Raw genomic sequence first — 23,423 nt, 5'->3', positions numbered from 1 at the left:
TTATATCAGTGAGAGAGCCTTTATTTCATGATTCTGGCAGTGGGTGAAAGCAGCTAGTTAATTTACACTGCTTACTGAGTTGTTTGTTAAATGGCAGTGCTGTGGAAAGCATTTCTCCATGGGCAAAAGGGCTGGCTGCGGTTCTTATCTTTGTGGGCAGGCATACAAAGCCACAAGCACAGAAGGTCTAATCTTCTTGGATGGATGGTGGCCAAGCTCCTTTTGCACTCAAAGCACTGAAGTCAATGGGAGTTTGGCCTTGCCTAAAGTCTGCAGAGTCAAGCCAAGCAACCATTAGTGGCAAAGGCTGCATTTGGGTCTTGCTTCAGAAGAAGAGATAAAGCTTAGAGAGGGAAGAACAAAGCAGGAAAGTGCCAACAGCCAGAGGTCATGGGCTCAGAATAAGGAAAAGACGACAACAGATGTTCATCTCTAAGTGAGGGGCAGGGGTTATGTCTATAATGCATTGAGTAATACATCTGTCTCTCTGGCTTGCTTGCCTGCCCTACTCATGTCCATGCTGAAGAGGTCTCCAGCTTCTGTGGAGTGTGCCTAACATGCACAAAATCATGACATGCCCCATAGGCAGAGAACACCCTATGTTCCCCCTTATCTGCACTTCCTCACCAAGGCAGCTCCAGAGCATACTCCGAACTGTGCCTCTGCCTGGATGAGCACCAGCTCCAGGCAGCGCTGGGCAACCTCAGAGCAGACCAACACAGAGAGCATATGTGAGACAACTCAAATACAAAGTTCGAGAGCAAGCTTTTAACTAAGCAGTGCAAGCACAGATAAACATAAAACTGCAAACACTTGAGCTGAGCACACATTGCAAAACTGATCTAGGACTCTTGGCACATATTCACATCACTCATCGAAATTCTGTGTTGTCACATAGATACAGTTATTCGTTAGCCATGCTGGGTGGTTTAAGGTTATCTTGGTTGTATCTATATAGACTACCTTCATATGCGTGGATTATGCTGTTGCTCTGTGCTGAAAGAGTTTGGGATCACAATATCTAGGATAAAAGAGAATGTGGTAGCTTTCTACTAAATGCATGCAGAATTGGCTAATAGAAAATGCCAGTGACAGAGAAGAAGGATTTTAGATAAAAGGTGGTTTGGGCACATTTTAAAAGTGGATGTAAATTATCTTGCAATAAACTCAAGTGGGAAATTAGAAGAGAGATGAGACTGTAGAAAAGCTTACCCCTACTGATGTTAGGGAAGTAGGGAGGAAAGGACAGTAAAAGGCTTACTTAGTTTTATATTAGAATTTGATGTGTTTATGAACAGAATTTCACATTATGATTGCTCATGGTAGCAGCAGGGAACTAGATTTAATGAGCAGGGTGTCCCTTCAAAACTTATACCTCTGCTGTCAGGATACACAGACAAACAGGCTCTTTTATATAGCTTAGCATCACCAGCAGGCCAATCCTGGGACTCTTTACATGCTTGAGTATACTCACTGAATGTCCAGGGACTTCTCGCATATGCAAGGGGTCTGGGACTACAGACACATTTCCCAAGATGAAGTCAGCATCCACCACTTTTCCCAGGAAAGAAAGATCAAGTGCATAAGCCAGGCAAGATCCATGAGTGCAAATAAATACCCATCTGGATGATCAGGGCACCAGTACCTTGGGGCACACTGTGTGTGTGGTGGCACAGTCTATCAGGTCAATGTAGACCTACCAAACATCATTTTTACTGTGTGACTGACCAAAGCTTTAAGAGGATCTCCTGCTGTCACTTTCACGTGCAGATTTGCATATGAAACAGTACTTATATAAATATGCAAAAAAAAATCCCAGTGCTGTCTCTCTTGTTTTGGAAAATAAGGCTTTGTTGTTCCAAGCATCCTGTGTTTTGTTCCTCTTACTGTCCTCAAACCTGCTGAGGAGTGAGTTACCTTTTACCCCTCCCCACTTCGTTTAAAACCACAAGCACCATGAGGCTGAGCAGTACATGCTCAGCTTCCCCAAGTACAAAACAAAGGATTTGTTGTATTGTAAAGATTTTATTTTGCTATTAACAAGATCAGCAGTTTCTTCAAATTCAAGCCCAAACTGTTTTGCGGGGAGAAAGTTTTGGATTCGAAGCCATAGGCTTCTACACATGAACCTGAACTGAACTGAAACCCCATCTAGGTTCATCTATACACACAAGACAAGTGGAAAGATGAATCGATAGTTAGACAGATGGATTATAATGTGTTTTATATGATATATAGAAAATATTCTCAGAGTGCGGGGATGGCCAGTAGCAATCATTCTCAGGGGTAGGCACCTGAGCATTGACTGATTTGTAAAGGTCAGACCCTTCACGATTTTTTTTTTGTATCTCATATATTCCCATTTCAGGTCTTCTCATCTATTTGTGTACATGTATGACACACATCTCGTCAGGCAGGGAAGAGGGTGGTAGGGAGGAATTAAGAGTCCACTACCCAGATAAGGTTTGGGATAGAGTCATTTTAGATGCAATGCATTACTAGTGAGTGCTTTCCACAAGGCAAGCCAATGTGACTTTTTTCACCAAACTTTCTAAAATATTTCCTCTCCCTACTCTTTCATTAATCCAACATTGTATCAATTTGCACTGCCCCCACAAAAGTATGCTTAATGTGTAATCACACAGCAATTCATGCAACCACAGCACTTGCCTCTGTTTCCATGAGAGCAGGTTTTTGCTCTATGCCTTATAGCTGCAATATACACATACAGAAGGCTGGCTGTGTAACTAACCTATGTTGAAGCAGCTTTCCTGATTCTGTAACATTCACAGAAATTTCCCTGAGCTGAGGACCTGGGCCCTGACTTTGTTCTTTTCTTCAGAGAGAGGAGATTGCTTTGGATTCACTCTTATGGCTATCTAGTTTCATAGAATCATAGAATCATAGAATGCTTTGGGATGGAAGGGACCTTTGAAGGTCATCTAGTCCATCCCCCCTGCAAATGGCAGGGACATCTACAACTAGATCAGGTTGCTCAGAGCCCCATCCAGCCTGGCCTTGAATGTTTCCAAGGATGGGGCATCTACCACCTCTCTGGGCAACCCATTCCAGTGTTTCACTACCCTCATTGTAAAAAATTTCTTCCTTATATCTAGTCTGAATCTACCCTCCTTTAGTTTAAAACCATTACCCCTTGTCCTATTGCTATTGGCCCTGCTAAAAAGTCTGTCCCCATCTTTCTTATAAGCCCCCTTTAAGTATTGAAAGGCTGCAATAAGGTCTTTAATAGTTTAGATCACTGTAATTCAATTATGTCACTCAGAATCGGGTACAGAGTGATTTACTTGAACTTTGCAATTACACACACACAATTCAATTGTAGGTGATTTTCTTGGCCTTTCCAACTTCGACACTAATATACTTTGCATTTCCTTAGGGCCTTCAATCACAGCAGATTTTGCTCAATGCTTTAAAAGTTATGACCCACTCGTACAAATGCATTCCTGCCAGTACCTTTACTTACATAAATAGCTGTGCTGACTTCAGAGGAATTACTATTGTGTACATGGTAGACCCCCAGGAAGTTGGTAAAAGTGGCAAAATGAAATTCCTCTTAATGTTTTGGGGAAGATTTTTAATAGAAAAATGTTTCCCACTGAATAAATAAGGAGCAACCATATTTTCTGGAAATTTCAGAGCAGTTGTTAAACTGCTCAGACCTCCAATTAACATCTGAGCTGTCATGAGATCACCAAGAACTACATGGCATCTTTAGGAAGCAAGTTGTTTTGGGATGGGATTTTCTTCCATGAGGCTAGCCAGCATCTACAGAGACGTAGTAGTGCCCAATAAGCATTTGCTAAGACCTGCTAGCTCACATCAGCATTCTGTCCTTTGTGATTAGGTCACAGCGGTGTTTCATCATTGATTTAGAGAGCTGATGCCTGAACAATACCAAACACAACAGAACATGACTGAGCAAGAAGAGGTTGTTATTTGCCATTATATCTGTCCACATAATTCAAGCATAGAAATGACTGGACGTTTGTTTGTTTGTTTAACACCAGCACTTAGAGACCTTTTTTTCATCAACCACCTTCATGATACATTAGGATATCTTTACCTTCATTACACAGAAAAGAAAGCTGAGAGAGAGACAAATGTAATGATATGTCCAAATTCATCCAGAAGGCCAGTGTAGAGCTGGAAACAGGCCTTGTCAGAGTTTAACACCTCTACTTTCTACACTGTACTAGACTGGCTCTTTGGGAACTTCAGGAAACATAGACAACAGAATACCTTTCCTCACAGTTTTTGATACAAAGCCTTAATCAAACCCCCCATTCTGTTCTCAGGGAGTATTCAAATTTCTTAAGCCTTCTAAGGAGGGGTGGAAAGACTATTATTAGATAGATGATCACTGTGGTCATCTTCCATGGTCTTACAGATCATACAAGCTCTAGAATCACTTTGTGTCTCCTGAAGTGACTTCTTCCTTAAGCACAACCAGCAGATTATCTCCAACACAGCTCTCTTCTGCCTTGGACGCGATCTTCCTAACCATTAGTGGCATTTCAGTGATCTTCAGTAGCATCCTCCTCTTCTCACTTTTCCTTCCTGTCTCAGATCACCTTTGAAACTACTCAGGGTGTCTCCATCCTTTTTTATTTTCTTCCCTTTCTTCTTCTTTTTATCTCTGCATTTGTACATTCTCAAGCCTGATAAAGCATTAGTCCTGGCTAAAAACACCAGGTATATTAATGACTAATGAAAAAGTGAGTGAGACAAAAAAGAAAAGGGTAGTAAGAATAGTGAGAGGAAGAAAGATGGAGACAGTGAGAAATCATCTGTCTCTGCTTCCCACTCTTCTTTCCCAGCTGATCCTTCTACCTGCTCTAAATTAATATCAAAGCCAGAGGGAACACAAAAAGGTTGGTGGGGAAGAAAACGACAACCTTAGGAAAAAAAACCCATGATGCAGAAAAGTGTCTGTCCCCTGTATAATTCCTGAAGTGGCCTGTCGCTGATGGTGCTGAGAAAAATACAGCAGCAAGTTCTGACATTTCATTTCTGTGGAGAATTGAAAAAGGGCCTGCTGTAATTCTTCGCTTCTTGTAACTCAAACCCTTTTTGCCAGGAGTACCTGCGCTGTCTTTTAACAGTGGCACCATGGTGGCTGTAATTGGACATGAAAAATGATGTCGTGTTTCTGTTTGCAGGGAGGACTGAGGTGGGGGTAGGTGGGGCAAGTGGCACGTTGGTGTGAGAAGATGACATCTGGCATTATTTGAATGGGCTTATTTTAGGCAAAAGGAAGGAAAGCCAAAATGAAGGGTATGAAGTGTAATAAGAATGATCATCTTGTCCAAGGTGTGCAAAGGTGATAGTAAAGGTGATTTTCAGCAGAGATGGATGTGCAAAGGATCAAACAAAAATGAGAAGTGTGATGCACCTGAAGTTCTAACTCCTTCATCAACCCCAGCACTTATGGCACTTGTAGAAAAAGGATGTGCAACCCCTCTTCCTGAAATGGGGCCGATTCACAGATGTAGTGGTACCCAGTGTCCATATTTCCCAATACAGACAGGGAATCTGAGACAGGTTTTGCCTGAGGCCACACTGGGAACACAGTTGTGAATAAAACTCTGGTTTGCCATCCGCTTGCCAGCCCTTTGAAAATTGGGTCTGTCATATGTAACCAGAAACCCAAATTAAATTTTTTGGCTCTTGCCTAAATCCCTTTGTGCCTCAGTGGTCCTCAGCACACCTCTGTTATGGCATTGCTGTTGAGTGAGGCACTTCAAAGTAAATTTGTGGCCAAATTGGACTCTGAATCATGAATGAGGATAAACATATTGTCCTGATTTATCATGGTTTTATGAGTATTAGGCATTCTGGAACCATAATGTCAGGAATCTTCACAGTTTATATAGAGAATAAAAATTTTTACTCAGGTCCTAAAGGACAGGAGGGAGGCTAAAGAGGAGGTAAACTCTTTCTGGGTTAACTAATGGTAAAACAGTATACTACTTTCACTGTGGCAGCCCAACAAGGATAATATAGAATAAGGATCCATGATCATATTTCAAAGGAGAGCACAAAGAGCATCCATGGGCAGAGGAAAGAAGGACCATTGCAATGGACAGAAGCATAGCACATCCTAGAAGAGAGCCTAACAGAGTTCATCTAGTTCATCTGTCAGTTCAAATGCTGGATCAGCCTATCTAGGTCTTTCCCCATGTTGCCAAATCTCTTTTGAAGACTCTTAATGATAGGGATCAATAAAACCCCACAGCCACATCTGTAGTTCCTATGATCCCATGTGGATACACATGATATTAATCAGATTTACTGACTGGCAAATCTTTCTCCTAGCACACTCTCAGGGTCCACCAAGACAGGACAGATATTAAAGATATTCATATTAATATTCCCCCAACCACTATTCAGAAGACTGCAGTTTGGAGTATAAACTTTGGTTTCTTTGCATTAAACCCATGACAATTCCCAGCTGAAGAATAAGCAGAGAGCTTGAACCTCTGAATTCCCTTCTCCCCAAGAAGGCATTTCCCCAGACTGGGGAAGGTACATCTTTCTGCCATTTTATTTCCCCACTTAGCCCTTTTCTGCTCCCCATGCCAGCTCCTTGCTCCTAAAGTGTCTGTGTAAAAAAAAAAAAAAAAAAGTTCCATAGATGGAGAGAGGAAACTTAATTATTTTCTTCTCAGTGTTTCTCCCTGTAATTGGTGTCTTTCATGTCAAGATGATCTCAATTTGTATTATGGGCTCTGTGCAGGCAGCACTTTCTCTTTGGTCTATAAAGAAATTGTCAAGTGTATAAATCATAGTGTACATTAAATTATACTAGCCTTTTACTTATTAATTTCCCTGTTTTTTTCTTCCTCTGTTGAATGCTCATTCTCTCCCTCTTTTTTTCCCTTTCTTGGCACTTGTCTTCTTTTTCTCATGCCACAATCTACAAAAAAAAAAAAAAAAAACCCAAACAAATATTAGTCTCCTCTCATTTTTGCTAAAGGGTCTGATGATCTCTGCCTTTTGCAAACTGACCACATCCAACTCAACAACAAGTAGGAAGAGCTTTGTCTAGTTTTTCTAAAGGCTGGATCCAAAGCTTACTCAAGTTCAGTGGGGATTTTTATGGCCTTTAACAGGCTTCAGATCAGTACCTATGTTGGTAGATTTATAGAGTGTTCTGCATTGCAAGGCCGTGTCCATTTTGGACTCCAGACATTGCCTCTCAGGGCTGTATGCAGCACACCTCCTATAAATTCCTGGCTACTGTGACTATTTCTCTTACTGACTGCTTGGGATGCAGGTTCTGGCTGTCTTGGAGTGAGCACCAGGGACCTCTGACCACCCTCCTCTGACCATTGGAGTTAATTAGCCATTGTGTCCACATTAGGAACCCATAATATATAGCATGAGTGCAGCTGTCAAAAGTTAACAGCTCTGAAGTCAGACCTTGGCACATGGATGGTGTCAACACCAACCTGCTGTAAACACAAACCAATTGCAGTGGTTGAGCAGCTGGGGGAAGTTAAAGCACAGTAAATGGGTAGCTTGGTTTGATTATCCTGTGCGTGAGAACCAAGATGGGGTTAATCTCACCTAACTCTAACTGCACAGGCTACCTTTATGATCAGCGGAGAGGAACAGGAACTGCAGAAGACCATTCATCCTTTTCATCTCAGACACCAATCTTAAGAGTGGCTTAAAAATACACTTTTTAGACATGTGGAGTTACATGATGTAAATTACCTTCTTCATCTGTGTGATGTCAGATCTTTAAATGTCTGTAACAGCTAGCTGCTCACATATGGTTACAGGAGCCCTATGGCAGGATGTCCATCCTGCTGCTGCTAAGTACATCGCCTCCGACCCTGTTAATATCTTCTGATACGTGTGTCAGCAACAGATCTTTACAGTTGCAGAAGCAGGGGCTGATACAAGGTTTGTCCAGTACCAAATTCTTTGTTGGTTTTAGCACTTCGACTGTCTGGAGTTTGTTGGATGATACAGGCATATAGGAGAGCAGAAATTGCTCAGTAGCGTCTGGAGCCATTGATCCTTCTCTTCCTGAGTGCAAGTCTAACTGTAGTCAGTTTATGGCTAAGTATATTTTCCTCTTGAGATAACAACGCAGCAGGATTTGCTAGGCTCTCCATCATCTTAACCTACTTGTCAGCCAGCTTGATAACTTTTTATTACTAAATATGTGTGCAGAGCAATTAGAATAAATCTAAATGATTATGAACTACTTTCAAAAAAAAAGGGAAATTAGGAAAAAAAGAAAAAAGAAAACTAATAGCCTTGCTACCCAACTGTGATTAGCCACAAATAAGGGAGGGACAGTATCACCTGAAGGCACCCTGTGACACTCATCAGCCACTTTGTGGTCTGACTTTATTGGGAAGCAATATGTTAGGAGATTCCCAGTGCCTTCTGACTTCCTGCTCCTTGTGATGCTTATTTGAACTTGCACTTTCTTTGGTTGCCAAATCTAAAGGATAATTTCATTCCACTCAGGGGTCGTCACACACAGAAAGATATTTTGAATAGTCCATCTGCATAGTGTTTGGATTGCTTTAAGTGATGGAGAAAGAGGCAGGGAAGGGCTTTCAGATGAAAATCTCAGCTGGTTCTGATCCAATCTGCATCTCCAGCTATTAACAGGAAGGGTATATCCTCACCCCTGTTCATCAGACACCCACATCATATTTGGCTCCACCAGGGAAGATGATCGTGGGCAGCTGTTGCCTTCTCTCCTGGGATTGAGCAGCTCTGGGGATAATGATGGTCCCCAATCCTCTTGTTGAGAGAGAGAGGGATAAGTTGGAGAACATAAACCCTATTCACAGCATGATGGCAAGGTTTTTATACTTGCTTATGTTCTAATGTGAGAAAGGAAAAAGCAACAGGGGGAGATGTTTTGACTCATATCCTACCCTCTCCCTCCAACAAAATCCCTCGATATCCAGCACTTCTGCAGCATGTGGACAAACCAGATCCAACTCCATTCCCCAAGTATGAAATGGAGTCTGCTATGTTACAGGTGACTATCCTACTGAGCTAACAGTGGAGGTGGAATTCACTTTTCCATTTTCTTTCCATCATGCTAATCCAAAAAAATCTTTGCAATTAACACTTCCCTGATCCTGATGTTCTGACAAAGCATTTCTGCTCTGACACAGTAGTGTTTTCAGAGGAAACTATTAGAAATTTAAGAACTTATGTTTAAAATTTCATGACCTGTGTGAAATGAGTCAGATCCCTCTCCCAATGTGATTCAGCAGAGCCCCTGTCAGGTAAATGGGGTGACACTGGTTTACCTCAGACCAAGAAGCAGCCTGTACTCTTAATTTACTTCTTTGCTTACTAATTGCTTTCCCCCTACCTCGTGGAGTAAATTCTGGTGCTAACTATGATGCATGGTAAAAAAACAAAGCAAGCCTCTGTATATGAATGTTTGATTCTACCAGTAATTATGTGTCTCTCTTTGCTCTTTCTTACAGATGAACAGACCAATCCAGGTGAAACCAGCAGACAGCGAAAGCCGAGGAGGTAGTTGCATTGCTTTCAGCCACGGTGCTAAGTATAATTGTTGTCTCCGGCTTCTCTCAGGCAATGTGCTGATCAATTAGTAATATAATCACTGCCAAAGAAATTGCCTCTGCAGCAAAGATTTTCTTTATTAAATCTCCTTTACTTCATCTCGCTTTCCTCATATTCAATTATTATTTGATTTTAAAAGGCAGGCAGGTGCCAGCGATTGCCTGGGAAACAAATAATTGCCTTGTTAAGAAGCAAAGCATCAGGCGCTTACTTAACAAAGTTTAACAGCGGTGATGGCAATGTAGGTTTTTCAGACCTATGATGTTGGGCTGAGCTGCAGAGGTGTTTAATTTTGTTGGGATAAAGCAGGTATTTTATTTTATTTTTATTCTCTGACCATGTTGTTTCTGCTTGGACTGAAGCAACTCTGCTTTTGGAAAAAGCAAATTCTGAGGTAGCAGACTTTTCTGCACCTGTATCAGCTTATCTGGATAAACCTGTTGTGGAAACTGAAGACTTCTCTTAGTCCCAGGGAGTTATTCAGGATTTGCACAGATGTAGTTGAAATCAGGAGCTGGTCTTTTGCTTTTCCATCCTGCAGAGTGGATTTGGAAGGCTTTGCTAAGTGACTGTTCAATAGATCACCAGTGATAAGGTGTTTCCTGTAAAAGGTTTTCTACCAGAACTGATGTGGTGATACTTCGCCGTACTCTTCTAATAGGGGCCCGTTTGTCAGATCAAACACAGAGCTCACTGAGAAAGTGTGAGATGGTCCATTATGCTGGATAAATTACCATTCTGCATTTTTTTCTTATATCTGCACATTTACATGTATACAAGCATACACATAATGACATGGTGCTTCCTTCCTCTCTATCTCTTTGTGGAAAAAAAGGAGAGGCTCTTGCCCATATATGCAGTAAAAACGCTAGTGCTTATGTATCATATAAATGTGGGAGTAGATTTTGTCATTTAGTAATGATGTGGCTCAGATGTGTAAAAACTCTTTAATTTCCACCATGGACGTAAACTCTTCCTCATTTATGGGACGACTATCTTTGTGATGGCATTAGTGGAAATCCCCAGCAACAACTACTTAAAAGGAGTAAAATGCCTTGCAGAAAAAAGGCACTGAAATTGTGTTCTTTTTTTTCAGTTGAAAGCTTTGGATTCCAGAGGCTTTGACTGTGTCAGTATGAGGCTGAAACTCTCTAGTGACTCAAGTCATTGGAAGACTTTGTACATAGCTTGTAGTTAAAGAGCTGGTGTTACAGAGTGGTGAAACTGGCAAGTTGACAGAGGCTCTGTGAGGAAGGACTGTGGTGCGGTGTAATTGCAGAGCAGGAGAAGAGCTGAGTGATGGAAAAATGCCAGAAAGCTCAGGGATAAATATTGCATTTTTGGAGTTCCCATAAAGTAAATTTGGGGGAATTTGGCCAACACTGGGCAGAAAGTACTTGATGGGCTCTGCGACGGCAAGTTCTGCTATCAAGGGCCACGGTACGTTTCTGACCTGCAACAAAGGCATGTCACATCATATATCATCATTCAGTGGTTTTTAATAGAACCGGGTCAATTTACCCACTTTCCCTTCCCATCTGATGATCTGGCTCTGTGTCTGAGTAGGAGTCAGTCTCAGTCTGGGCAGTTGTCAACACCGATCTCCTAAGGGAAAAGGGAAAGGCTCAGCTGCCTGAGCGAACGAGGCAACATTATGCACATTCCAGTGGAGTACGTGCCGACAGCGAGAGTGAAGGGAGGGCCTTTTGTCTATTTAATTAGACATACCAAAAAATAATAATTAGGCTGGCCAATTTGCTTAGTGTGCCTACAGGGTATGTAGCTCCCAATCACTCTTTTTTTTTTTTTTAATGCAAATCACTAATAGAGAACACATGCCTGGCTTTCTGGGAAGGGTTTTCAAACTCTTTTGCTAAGAGAGGCTGCTTTCGGGAGGAGTGGTTTGAACTGCAAAGGGCTCCAGTGGTGGTTTGATTCCACGTTATCCATCACACCATTGGTACCCTCCCCATTGTATTTTAGCTAATTATCTCCCCAACAGACACAAACCTCATCTTTTGTCACCCTCTCCACTCCCATATTTCTCCTATTGGTGGTGATCATAATGCAGGGGCCAAGTGGGTGCACTCATCCTTGGTGTGAAAGACACGTTGTCCTAATTCCCCACTGACAAGCTGCTGCTGGGCTGGTGATGTTTCAGGATGGCATGACTCAAGGGCAACTATGGGAGAAAAGAACAATTGGCACTCAAGGGAGGCACTGTAAGAAAACTTAGGTTCCTCGTGAGCCCACTAGTTAAAGCAGGCACGGCAAACTGCTAAAAAGGAGGCCGTGTATCTTAGGAGCACATCAAAAGACTTCATTAGGGCTGCAAGATAAAGGTCAACTTCAACAACAAAGAAACTTAAGTTGTAGCTTATTATACCCCATCTGTGTATCGGGATGGGACGTGAGGGAAGAGGGGGGCTTGGAAGATGAAGCAGCTCTTCTGCACAGCACAAGTCTTCGGTTTGCTCAAAGCCCATGCTCTGAATACACCCCTATCTTCTGGCGTATGGGGAGTTTTGGTGCCAGGACAAGGTATTAAAGAAGGAATGCAGTGCTCTTTGAAACTGTAGTTTGCAAGAAGGCTTTTACTGGAAATAGTGAGAAGTATTCTTGAGGAAGTGAGATTGTGTTTTATATAGAGACAAATACTTGCATTTTGCTAAAACACAAATCTTTGACTTTTCCAGTAAGTTCTTCCCCAACCCAAAGCTGATGGGAGTCCAAAATTTACTTCCCCCCCCCAACCAAATTCTGCTCAGCATTTTTTCCTGTTGTTCTGGAGTCTGGATTTTGTTGGTCTTTAACCCTTCCTGTGTCTTGATTCTCAGCTGAACCAAAAGTGGGTGTGTTAGCATTAAGTGTGTGTGAGCAAGAATTTAGACTATCAACCCATCTAGGTTTGGGGAAGAATTCAAAATGTTGCTTGTCACAAATTACACTCAACCCAACAAAATGGAAATGCTGAGTGCCCCTTAATTAGCTTTGCTGGTTTTATTATTTTGTTTGTTAATCCCCATATTGGACTAGGAGCAAGACAAAGAGCGCAATCTTTTTCAACAAAACTGGCATTATTTACACTTCCCTAATCTTACAGGAACTAGAAATGAATGTATTCTCAGCACATTTCTCTAGGGAAACAGTCTAAATTAATGGGAAAGTTTTGCATTTTGCATTCCTGCCTGTTTGTGCATGTGAGTTTACTCAAGCTACAAAATGTTATATAGGGGTATCCCTTCTACAAAATGCTTCATGAAGCTTCAAATACCTGATCAGAAGGTCAGAGTCCTTTGACATTTTATAGAGACTTTAGCAGTGATGGAATTGATAGAATGTGATAAAAAGGCAGCAATTCTGTATTTCATTCTAAAAAATCAGAGTATAACTCTAGCTCTATTAAGGGTATCTTAAAAACTCTCATTGGCCTTTGTGTTGTCAAAATTTAGCTTGACTATACAGAAACTACTTCACCAATATGTTTTTAGGGATGTAAGCTATAACTCCACATTAAATTCTGAACATGACAAATACCAATTAAACTGATAGAATTTTCTATTATTTCCATTCTATTGTTGATGATTTTTCTTGCTTCCTTGTCTCATATTCATCTCTAAAAATAGTCTGTAGATATCAGTGACTTAAAGTTTTGCAAACTTAGGGAAAGATTTCAAGTCTGTTTTGTGGTTTGGGGCAAAAGTTTGGAGCCATTTCTTATTTTATCCACAATATCTCTAGCTCTCACTAGACAACTCTCGCTGCAGCTGGCAGGGTTAACTTATGATAAACGCAGCCCCGAGGTCCCACTAGGTTGTACAGGGAGTAACATTTTTTAAAGGGAAAGGACTCTCCTGCTACTCTAGTTGCACTCCATTAGTGATGCTTAGATGCTCCATTGCTCCCACATTCCTCTCAAAGGACAAAGGAAGATCTGTAAAGGAAGGCATGCAAAGATGCATGCAGTGTGCTACCCAGGCACGGTGTTGCCTCTACCAAGAAACACTTCATGGTGGTTTTGGGGTCCTCCTGCATTTTATGGAACAGATGCAGAAGATTCCTGGACTAAAGAAAATAAAAGGCAAAGTCCAAAGTGGCTTAGAGTTGAAAGGATGCAATGTCCTGCAGAGAGGGTGTTGAGAGATTTACAGGAGAGTCTGCAGTTCATCACATTGCAGTGTTTTCTGCATGCAAGACTTCACAAATCTACTAAAGCTTTTGTCTGTGCTTTCAAGCAAAATTGTTTGTGTATGTTTAGGGGAGGCATGTACAGTGTGTCTTTTTTTGTCTGCTGTTTGGGGGACATGACAGCAGCAGCTGAAAGGTTTGGACTTCATATTTCAACTGACTTGCACCGTTTCTCTACCCATTACTCAATGTGCAGGCTCTGAAATTGTCTGCTTGGTTATGGTTTATTCCAGCTTCAGAGCAAAATGTCCAAGAACTCATTTACAGTAAACAGCAAAGCAGTGGTGCCTTGTTCATGCACTATGATCTGTTTCTTTTTATTCCCTATTTATTCTTTATTTATCAGCTCAGCAATGATGATGGGGCCAGAATGGCTTCTCCATGGTTTCTAAGCCCTATTTTCCTTTGGAACAAAAATCTGGATCTATTTCTTATTTCATCCAGGCCATTTCTAACTCTCGCTAGCTCTCTGCTGCAGCTGGCAGAGTTTATCTGTGACAAACACAGCCCCAGGTCCCACTAACTTGGCATTTAGCTGTTTTCCCTTTAACTGATCAGAATTCTGTGGCTTCTGCTGATGGCCATAACCTCTCAGGAAGATTCCCATCCAGGTGCTAGCCAGATCCAGGCCTGTTCAGGTACTGAAATCATGCAAGACTGGTTTGCCTTCAGCTTAATTTGGCTTCACACTGGTATAACAATGCTGTGGACAATTATTTCCTTCTTCCTTGGAAGTGCTTTGCAAAGAGGAGGTTTGGTTGCCCACCAGAAAGGTCTGAGGAAGAGAGTTAAGGGTAAATAAGGAGATGGCAATCTTGGCAAAGCTCGGCATCTCCTCTCCTGCACTGCTGGAGGTTAGGCTATGCCTGCATGCAAGAAGTCCTGCAGTCTGGGACTATGCACGCATCAGAGTTGTACCTTTGTAATTCTCATCTCTTCCTCATCTTTGAGCCATATGTGTTGCCTGGCACATCAAGCTCCATGGAAACTACTTTACCAGCAGTTCCCTACCTTGTACCTTTGGTGGGCTTCTTTAAAATACTTCCCACCTCAGAAGCTGTAGAGCAGTCTGAGGGAATGTCCTGTTTCTGGGTGGTAATCCATACAACCTACCTTTATGTGGCTTGCCACAGCTTTTTCTTCAATTGCTCATCTCTTTTTTCCTTTATGGTCCCCACGCCCATTCAGCAGGAGCAGGCAGATGGCACTGGCAAACACCCCAGGGAGACAGATAATGTTCTCCCTTCTCACAGCTGGGGGAAAAGATCCAAGCTTATTCCTCCATGAACACATCCCCATTAACTCTTTCAACATTGCCATGAGCCCAGTATGACTCACCCTAATCTTTTATAGCTCAGGTAAAGCAAGGCACAGACAGGGACTTGCAAAGGTCACATAGCATACATGTGCCAGCCTTTGCTGTGACCATTACACTTGCAAGGCTAAGACTGCTAGTTGGACAGTAACAGCTCCTGTCTTCACATTTTATGAGGTCTGGACTCAAGACCTCTGGACAAATCATTTACCACACCCAGGACCTCATATTCCCCTTTCTTTCCCTCAGTGCCCACAACAGTTTAAACAACATCTCTCTCCCTCTTTATCTTCCCTTGCAGTTTGAAAGGAGATTTCCAACTCCGTGCCAAATCCTCCTCTTAAGTCTCATACATCTCTTCCTGAGATTTGCCCCAAACATGATTAATCATGTTTTGTACTTTTCTTGCAGGAGGAATTAAAATAAAAGAAAACCACAGCCAAATCTAAATGTCTTCTCTCTATTAATTACATATCCAATAACAAAGAGCACACTGGTGCTAAGTTGCAGTATCTCTGTGTGAAGGGTAAAGAGAAGGAATGACTGTTTAAAAATAATCTAATATTCTATTAAAAAAATCTGCTGGGAGAGGAGATGAGCTCATGAGTTGAAGAAAAAAGAAAAAGCAAGAACCTAACCAAAAGATCTTGATATTAAACTGAAAGACAGCCTTCTTGCCTCAGAGGCTGGGGAAGCATCAGGACCAACAGAAAGCCTTAGTGTCATTGACAGGGTGGGATCCTGAGGAATGGCTGTCAGAGATGCTGTAGTATTGGGAGGGAGAGACGTCAGTGTCTTGAAGTGTGTTCACCTCTCTGCCCATCTGGTCAAGGGCTGGGGAAGGAGCTCAGCCTAGGACCACGAAGACCACCTTAGTCATCCCACAGTCTTGAGCATCACTCTGAACCTCTCTGGCCTATATGTCCTGGTTTTCTTCTCATGTCACCAGGGATGCATTGAGTCCAGGACAGAATCAACAAACTCACCTAGATTTGGACATTATTCCTTTCTCTCAGTTCAGGTGAAGTCACAGTCTTTGAAAGGCAGAGCCGAGCTTTAGACCCCCTTGTGTGTGAAGGAGCCTTCTACAGCAACGCTCAAATGCACTGGGTTCAAAGGAAACCTGTCCATTGGGTTTTATTCCAAGTCTGAACATATGTTAAAATCTGTAGTGTTTTTCCTTTAGCCCTAAAATAAACCTGATCTAGAAAGACCATTTTAGTACTCATGGAAATCTTCTCTTTCTAGCTGTGGCTTGTTGTGGAACTGATTACAGTCAATGGGAAATGAAAATCTCCTGGTTTGTTGTGGAAATTCAGAATTGCATGACCCTACTGAGAGCTGACTGTTGTTCTCACAAGGCCATATTTTCAAGCAGGGAGAATATACCAGCATGCAAATGGAACAGTTAATTCAAAGTGGCCCTGAATGACCACATTCGTGGTCTCCACTGTCCGGTAAAACTTAATTCTGGGGGAGAAAAAAGGCTCTGGTGGATTCTCATCTGTAGTGTTTTATATTCAATGACACTGCTGAAGGCTGATGTGCTCCATTCCACACTCACCTGCTGAAAGAATATAAGGGACATCAAACTTTTGTTCACGTCTGCCCTTTTCATCGTGACTGAAATCGATGGAAGAGTGCCCATCAATAGGAACTGGAAAAGATCCTCAGGACATTGTGTTCTAGCACATGTCCTAAGGACAACCTTTTAAAATGAGGTATTAAGGGAATAAAAAGAAAAAAAAAATCACACATTTTCCATAAAGCATCTGTAAGCTAATAGTTTACTGACAAGAAGGAGGAGAGTCTAGAGCAGAGCCTGAGGAGAGGCTGGGGAGCTCATTGCCTTGAGGTTTTGATATCGGTTCTTTTCTCTGCTACCACGTGACTTTTGATCAATTATGTAACTTGAATTCCCTTCTCCTTCTTACCCTTCCTGCATTGCCTGCTAAGGTTGTGATATGCTTTTATTTGCTCATTTCTTGCGGCTAGTGCCTTTGGCATTCACACGTCTCACTTTTACAGTGGAGTCAAGTCAGACTCATTCCTGTAGGAGATGCTGCCTGCTCATGCTTGTGGGAACTGCAGCAGGAAACATCCCATGCCAGGGCAGGTTTGTTTCATAGCACAAATTGAGATTGCTCAATGAACAGGACTAGAAGAGTATTAAAAATAAGGGATAAGTAACTCAAATGTATTAGGACTGGCCTTAGTTGAGGGATGCTTTATTGTAGCATCAAACCTAGTATGCAGGAATTCATAGCTAGTAAAATACTTCCTGCCCATGAACTGCTATATGAATGGTAATTTGTAGTAAAGATAAGGGCTGGCGACCGGAAGATCACGTGCTGTACGGAAAGAGTTAAGGGTCGACCCTCCCTTGTCTCCGCCCCTTATAACATGACACGCCTACTGCTGGGGGTATAAAGCCCGGGTCGGCTGGAGATCTGGCGGGATAACCTTGATGTGTAGTGTTTGCTACACAGTGGAGCACGTGATCTTCCGGTTGCCAGCCCTTATCTTTACTACAGTAATTAATTCCCCCAGATCCTTATTTTATCCATCTCTTGAGTCGTTGATGAATGGCCAGATGCATTAATTATAAACCACAAAATAACAACACTTCCAAGCAGCCATCCAATTAACATGAAATTATGTTGCCACAACGTAAGGTACATTGCATGAGTTGCTTTCTTGGATTTTTTTTTCCAAAATGACTATGACTATTATTATGAATAGCTAATGAAGAAGAGATATGGGAGAATGGGCCAGAACCTCAGGCAAGGGGGAACGAAGGTAGTATGAGTTTAATGACTTTAGAGATTGGACAGAACCAAAGCAGTCTCTCCACTCCCTAGATGAGAAATCTAATTATTTACTCTCTACCTTGTGGCAGTGCCTGGGATACCAGTTATGAACCATGACACCAGGTTCATTGTACAATACAGAACAGATTGAGGCCCTCTTTTCCTTAAGAGCTTACTCTCTAAAGATAAGACCAGATACAGCATCTGGATGCAGACCTGTCATATAGTGTCTCCCCAGATGTGAGGAAAAACATTGTGCTGGGTTGCACAACTGGGAGTGAAACTAATACATCAGGACAGGGGCTGTGGAGTTAGGGTCTACCTGAGGAAAGGAAACGTTAAGGACGGCCTTCAAGCAAAGCTCCTTTTGGGGGCACATCCTCTGACACAAAGCGAGTGACATCCTGAATAACATATGCAAGACCTTAAGCTCATAGGATGGCCTCCTTGACAAGGACCGTCCTCCTGCACACTCATATCACATGGTCTTGGTTGGCGTATTTGGTCACAGCTAAGGCCAAGCAGCTGTCTTTGGTGTACAAGTTTGCTAGTGGAAAAGAAACTGAGGTTCAGCAGATGCCTGAGGGACACACCACACTGACAGGGAGCCTGTTATGCTAGCATGCTACTCACTATAGCGGAGGCAGGTCCATGGGTACTGTGGGAGAAACAAGGGTACAGGAGGAAACTGGGATATAGTGGTCCCTGAATACTAACTGTCTTTTTACCGGAACCTCTTCAAAGGGATGAGAGCCACCTAGAACAAAACAGGGGTCGAACATCATGTTTCACAACAGAAATTCAAATCCTGATGCAAGTATATTCTCCAGTGTTTACAATGAGCTGAATTTATCCCTGTGTCTCATTGATCTCAGTGTGTGATCCAGCACTCTTCCCTGGTATTAAAGGCAATGTGGGTTTTATTAGAGCCTGTAATGTTCCCTTGTTGAAGTTTGGACTTTGAGAGGAAAGGCCAGAACACTGGAGCACTAGCCATTCTTCTGGTGTTTCTGGCTAGATTAAAAGGAAATGAATAGGTTTTAGATCTAGAAGGAATCATTAGATCTCAGTTAACCTCTTGCATAAACTGACTCTAAAATTTCACCCAGACGTTCTGTGCTGAGACTTCTGACTTGTATTTGACTGAAGAATAAAGAAATTCAGCCAGAGAATGACTCTTTTGAGGCTTTAGCACAACTTTGATATCAAACAGTTGGAATTGTGGAGATGAACTTTTTGAAAAGCTTTTAATCATTTTGAAAATCAGTTCAATTAGTAAAGACACATTTTTGCGATCAATTATGTGTAACAACTAGAGATGATAGGATATATTTTCCAATAAAAATAATTTGGATGGAAACTTGCTTTTTTGACCTAAATACACGTCTTCCCCTACCCCACGCCTCCCCCCCAAAAAAAAATCAGGAGGGGCAATGTTTTCCTGGGTCAAAGTTTTCCAGGTTTTTCTAAAGAGACCCTAGAAAAGGCACAGCAGGGTGATAATCCCGAAACTGAACAAGTGAAAATCTTCATTGTGTCTATGTACGCAATGGAGTTCATTCAGAGCACTGAGAAGGAAGCTTCCTGGAAAGTGGGTATTCACATGCAAAGGAAGCAATTTGTATGACTCCTTCTATATGGTTCCAGATGACCGGTGCTGTCACTTCCCCCATACCATATTTCCATACCTACACAAATGTTTGTTCTCCTTGACTTTCTAGCTTCCTAGTCTCACCATGTGCCAAACAGGTGAGATATTTCCAGTGCTTTTCAAAAAGTTATGCCATCCCCATCTCAATAGGAATATCTCACCTGCCTTAGCCAGTGCCCACAGAAATGGGTCTTATTGCATGTTGACAGACATTGTAGAGTGACAGAATTTCCATAGGAATTTTCCATCGGGGGGAAAAACCCTCCATTTTGCAGACATTAGTAACATGCTGACCTTTAACAACATCGCAAGACTTTACTCTCTCTTTAAAGTATTACATCTGTCCTTAGGGGGAAAAACTTGTAGCTAAGGATTGAAATCAGCAGTGGATCATAATGCTGGCTGTGCTATTCAATTGCCCTGTTGTATTTAGGATCCATTTATTTCTAGCTATTTTTTTCCTGTCTTGAATCTAAAAAAAGAAGTGACCAGGCTGGCAGTGACATGTGATTAATAGATTGCATCTTCAGAAAAGAGTTAGCAGAAGGAGATTAGCATTGCAGCCTATTATTTATTAATTAAATGCAGACATCCTATTTATACCAATGCTGATGACATTACTTCATGTCCATGCTTTGGGACTGCATTATCCACCCGGTCTCCTAGTATAGTAATGATTGTTATTAAGCTGGTGGATGTTGCTGGGCTCCTTCTGTCACTTGCTTCTGTTATGAGCAGAAAAGGACAGCCCAGAAGTTAAACGGCCAACCTGAACTTTTTATTCAAGTGTCTGCTCTGTCACTGACAGCCTGGGTTACCTTGGCTGTATCTCTTCACTTCTTTGGGACATCACTGCTTGCTTTGGAGCAAGGGAGATCTGTGCCTCCCGATAGCTCAGGGTGCAGTGAAGAGTAAGAGTGCTAGGCAGTATGCTGTGTGAGACCTTTTCCATTGCTTACAGGAGAAAGGATTGAATTAGTGGTCGTATATGTACCCGCTGCTGCTATTTCAATTAGCAGAATGGGAAAGAGCTATCGCAAGTGGTGTCATTTAGCAGTGCCAGGGTAAAATATTATACTTCACATGACTCTTGTTTTGATAGCTGGTCCTCCTGCCTGCAAAGTGTTCAAATGAAAGTCCTGAAGCCAATTCGACCCTGAGATTTCCATTATTCCTAGCAGCTGTTTCCAAGATCCTGCCATTGCATGTGGGAAAATCAGCAAATAGGTTACAGGACTCTGATCCCACCTCACAGTGGCTCATGGAAACCCATGGGTTGTTTTACCAGACATGAAGCTTGGGACAAGCAGATTGCTATAAGACTGTCCTCTCCTGCACCCTTGAAAAAGAGAAAGATATGTTGGTCCAGGATGCAATTCTGCTGGTTTTATATCAAGAAGTAGTTCTTCACCAGTTCCAGGCAAATTATAAACAAATGCATGGCCCTTGGTTGGCCCATGGCCAGCAGAGCTCATAGACTACATATGTTTTGCCTTCAGAGTAAAGATGGAAATCCAGGGAAATCCTCACATTCATCAGTTGACATCCTTGAAAAATCACAGGCTGGGTATCCACAATCCAAATGCTCAATTACCACTGCAGAAGCATGTCATAAATGCTTAGATTTGGTAGGGTTTCTTGACAAGGTGTAATGTGCACTCTCTTCTGTGATTTTGTCTGGCTCTTTTTCTACCCATTGACAGGTAAAATGCATGAACTAGTCTCTTAATGATATCTTCTCCATGTAAACAACTGCTTTCACTGTCAGCAGGACTTTCTATAGCCAGGGAAGCCAGTCTGGTCCTGAATGGGGGTAAGGTTTTCTCTGTACTCTGTGAAAATTCATAAATCTCCAGAGGTATAGAGATGAGGTCTGAAACCAGTGTGTGCTCATGAAACTATTTAGGATTTGGTCCAAAGCTACTCAGAATCTAGTGGCCTTTGGACCAAGGCCTCCATGGAATATTTCCTGGAGAACAGTCCTAACACCTGAGCCTTAAACATCCTCTTACCATCAATTTGGTATTTGCTTATTTGGATTTTCTTCAGCAATCACATTCTCTCTCTGAAAGCTGAACATTGTAACAGCTAACAATTAAAAGCAAATATTGAAGAGTCTTTCAGCATTACCTACACCGTGATACAATCTGAACACATGCAAAAGACATTCAAAAGATAAATGAAGAGAGTGAATGGGCTGATTTATCCTGGACTGTTTCTCACAGTGTGAAGTCTGCCTTTCACAGCCTGATGAAGTGCAGAGACAGTTAGTGGATTTGCTACCAAGAAGGGCACACATTCATTTCCCCGCCTGCAAATGTATTTAGAGCTTGAGATGTGAGCATAGGAAAAATTACAGCCAAAAAAGCAACCACTGAAAATGCAAACTATAGTTTATTTTGGCAAGTTGGTGTTAAAAAGAATAGGTTGAGTGTTGCAGAAACTGGCATAGAAATTTTGCAGAAGGATTTCTCCCTCTGTGTGTGTATGCTTCCAACTGTTTTTTTTTCTTCTTTTCCTTTGTATTTTTCTGTCCTCCAGTTCTTGTAGCTTTTCACAGTTAGTTAGACATTTCTTCCTTCAGCGATGCCTCAAATACTAAGCCAGTTGTGAACACATCCATTCCTGACCATAGAAAAGAACAGAGTGGGGTGCAAAGTGAAACTGCAGTTCCTTCCTGTCCCCATTGCTGTACCAGCAATGTAAAGCTCCTCACCTTTACCCACAAAGTGAAGAAGGGCAGAAAGATGGCTTTAAAATGGATGCTGCTCTTCTGGATGATGTAGATAATACTTAGTCCTTCTGCAGCTCTGTCAGTGGCTCTCAAAGACTCTTTCAGATGAAATCAGCCTCTTTGCCTTGCTCAGTGTATGGATAAGGAAACTGAGGAACAGTGAGTCATTGTGGTTTGGGAGTAGCACCTCATTACACAGCTTGGAGAAGAAGTTATGTCTTCTATTCAGTGCCTTACTTAAATTTGGCTGCCTTCTTTACTCATTTTGTCCTCTTTCCCCACCTCAGCTTTGCATGAGTCTTCTCCGGGCTTTTGGAAGTATACTAGAAAGTGAATCAGAGAGCATAGGGGTGCATCTGAGGGGAGTTTGGAGGGGAGTTCCCTCTGGGCCCAACCTGTCAGGACCTTAGCACCGACCCATGTGCATCTTCCCTGTGGATGGAGAAAATCTTGCTGCTGGCATTGCAGGAAGAAAAGGAAAAGATGGTGCTGGCGTACTGGAGAGTATGTAGCCCCATTCCTGACCTCCCTGCATTCTCTGTGCTGTAGGAATCCATCATCACTAGCCTGTCAGTTATATTATCTCCTGTATGCAGCCATGCAAACATGCAGTAAAACATGTACAAATGTCTGGTCACAAAAGGCTCAGCAACACCTCTGTCCAAATAAAATCTCCCAAACAGTGGGTTGGGATATTGTCCTTTTAAAGCTCCTTTGAAGGTTTGATTTTTTTCCCCCTTTTTACGTAAATCTCTTCTACCTACACCACCCAAATGCCAGGAAATCTTAGAACAGTAAATACCCCTGCAGCACAAACAAAATCATGCTTCAGAGAAATTGTTCACCTTCTCAAAGCCATGGCCTTGCCCTTTAAAATGAAGGGCATGCTTCTGAAAAGCTTTCCTTCTCTTCCAGACCTTTGCTTGCAGCACACTTGCAGCTGTACCACCTTCACCAGTGATGATATCATAGCTTCTCAAGCTCAGCAAGGACACTTGGCCCAGGGAGGCATTAAAGTGACATCATCAAAATCCAGAAGGTGCTTTGCCATTGAGTTGTCTTTAAAGCAACTTCTTAAGAAGGCAATAAGAGGCAATTTGCTGTAAGTTATCCTATCTATTGGCTGGGACC

At 42.1% G+C, this 23,423-nt stretch overlaps 1 protein-coding gene across 12 annotated transcripts in view; it reads left to right on the top strand.

Annotated features, from left to right (window-relative positions):
• The window catches only part of CELF4 (CUGBP Elav-like family member 4), an 876,733-nt gene that overhangs the window by 475,891 nt on the left and 377,419 nt on the right, over positions 1-23,423 (top strand). For all 12 annotated transcript variants that reach the window (XR_015706128.1, XR_015706124.1, XR_015706127.1 and 9 more), the window contains exon 3: positions 9,495-9,543. Coding sequence is in view for 4 of the 12 variants with exons in the window: in XM_087763663.1 (XP_087619789.1) it covers positions 9,495-9,543 (49 nt within the window). In the remaining 8 variants the exon portion in view is untranslated. The remainder of the gene's footprint in view (positions 1-9,494; positions 9,544-23,423) is intronic.

Source organism: Nipponia nippon, unplaced genomic scaffold (assembly GCF_047370975.1).
Source record: "Nipponia nippon isolate SJK-2023a ecotype South Korea unplaced genomic scaffold, ASM4737097v1 scaffold_29, whole genome shotgun sequence".
Classification (NCBI taxonomy): Eukaryota; Metazoa; Chordata; class Aves; order Pelecaniformes; family Threskiornithidae; genus Nipponia; species Nipponia nippon.
The sequence above is the reverse complement of the archived record's forward strand: the minus strand, read 5'-3'. Positions and strand labels throughout refer to the sequence as shown.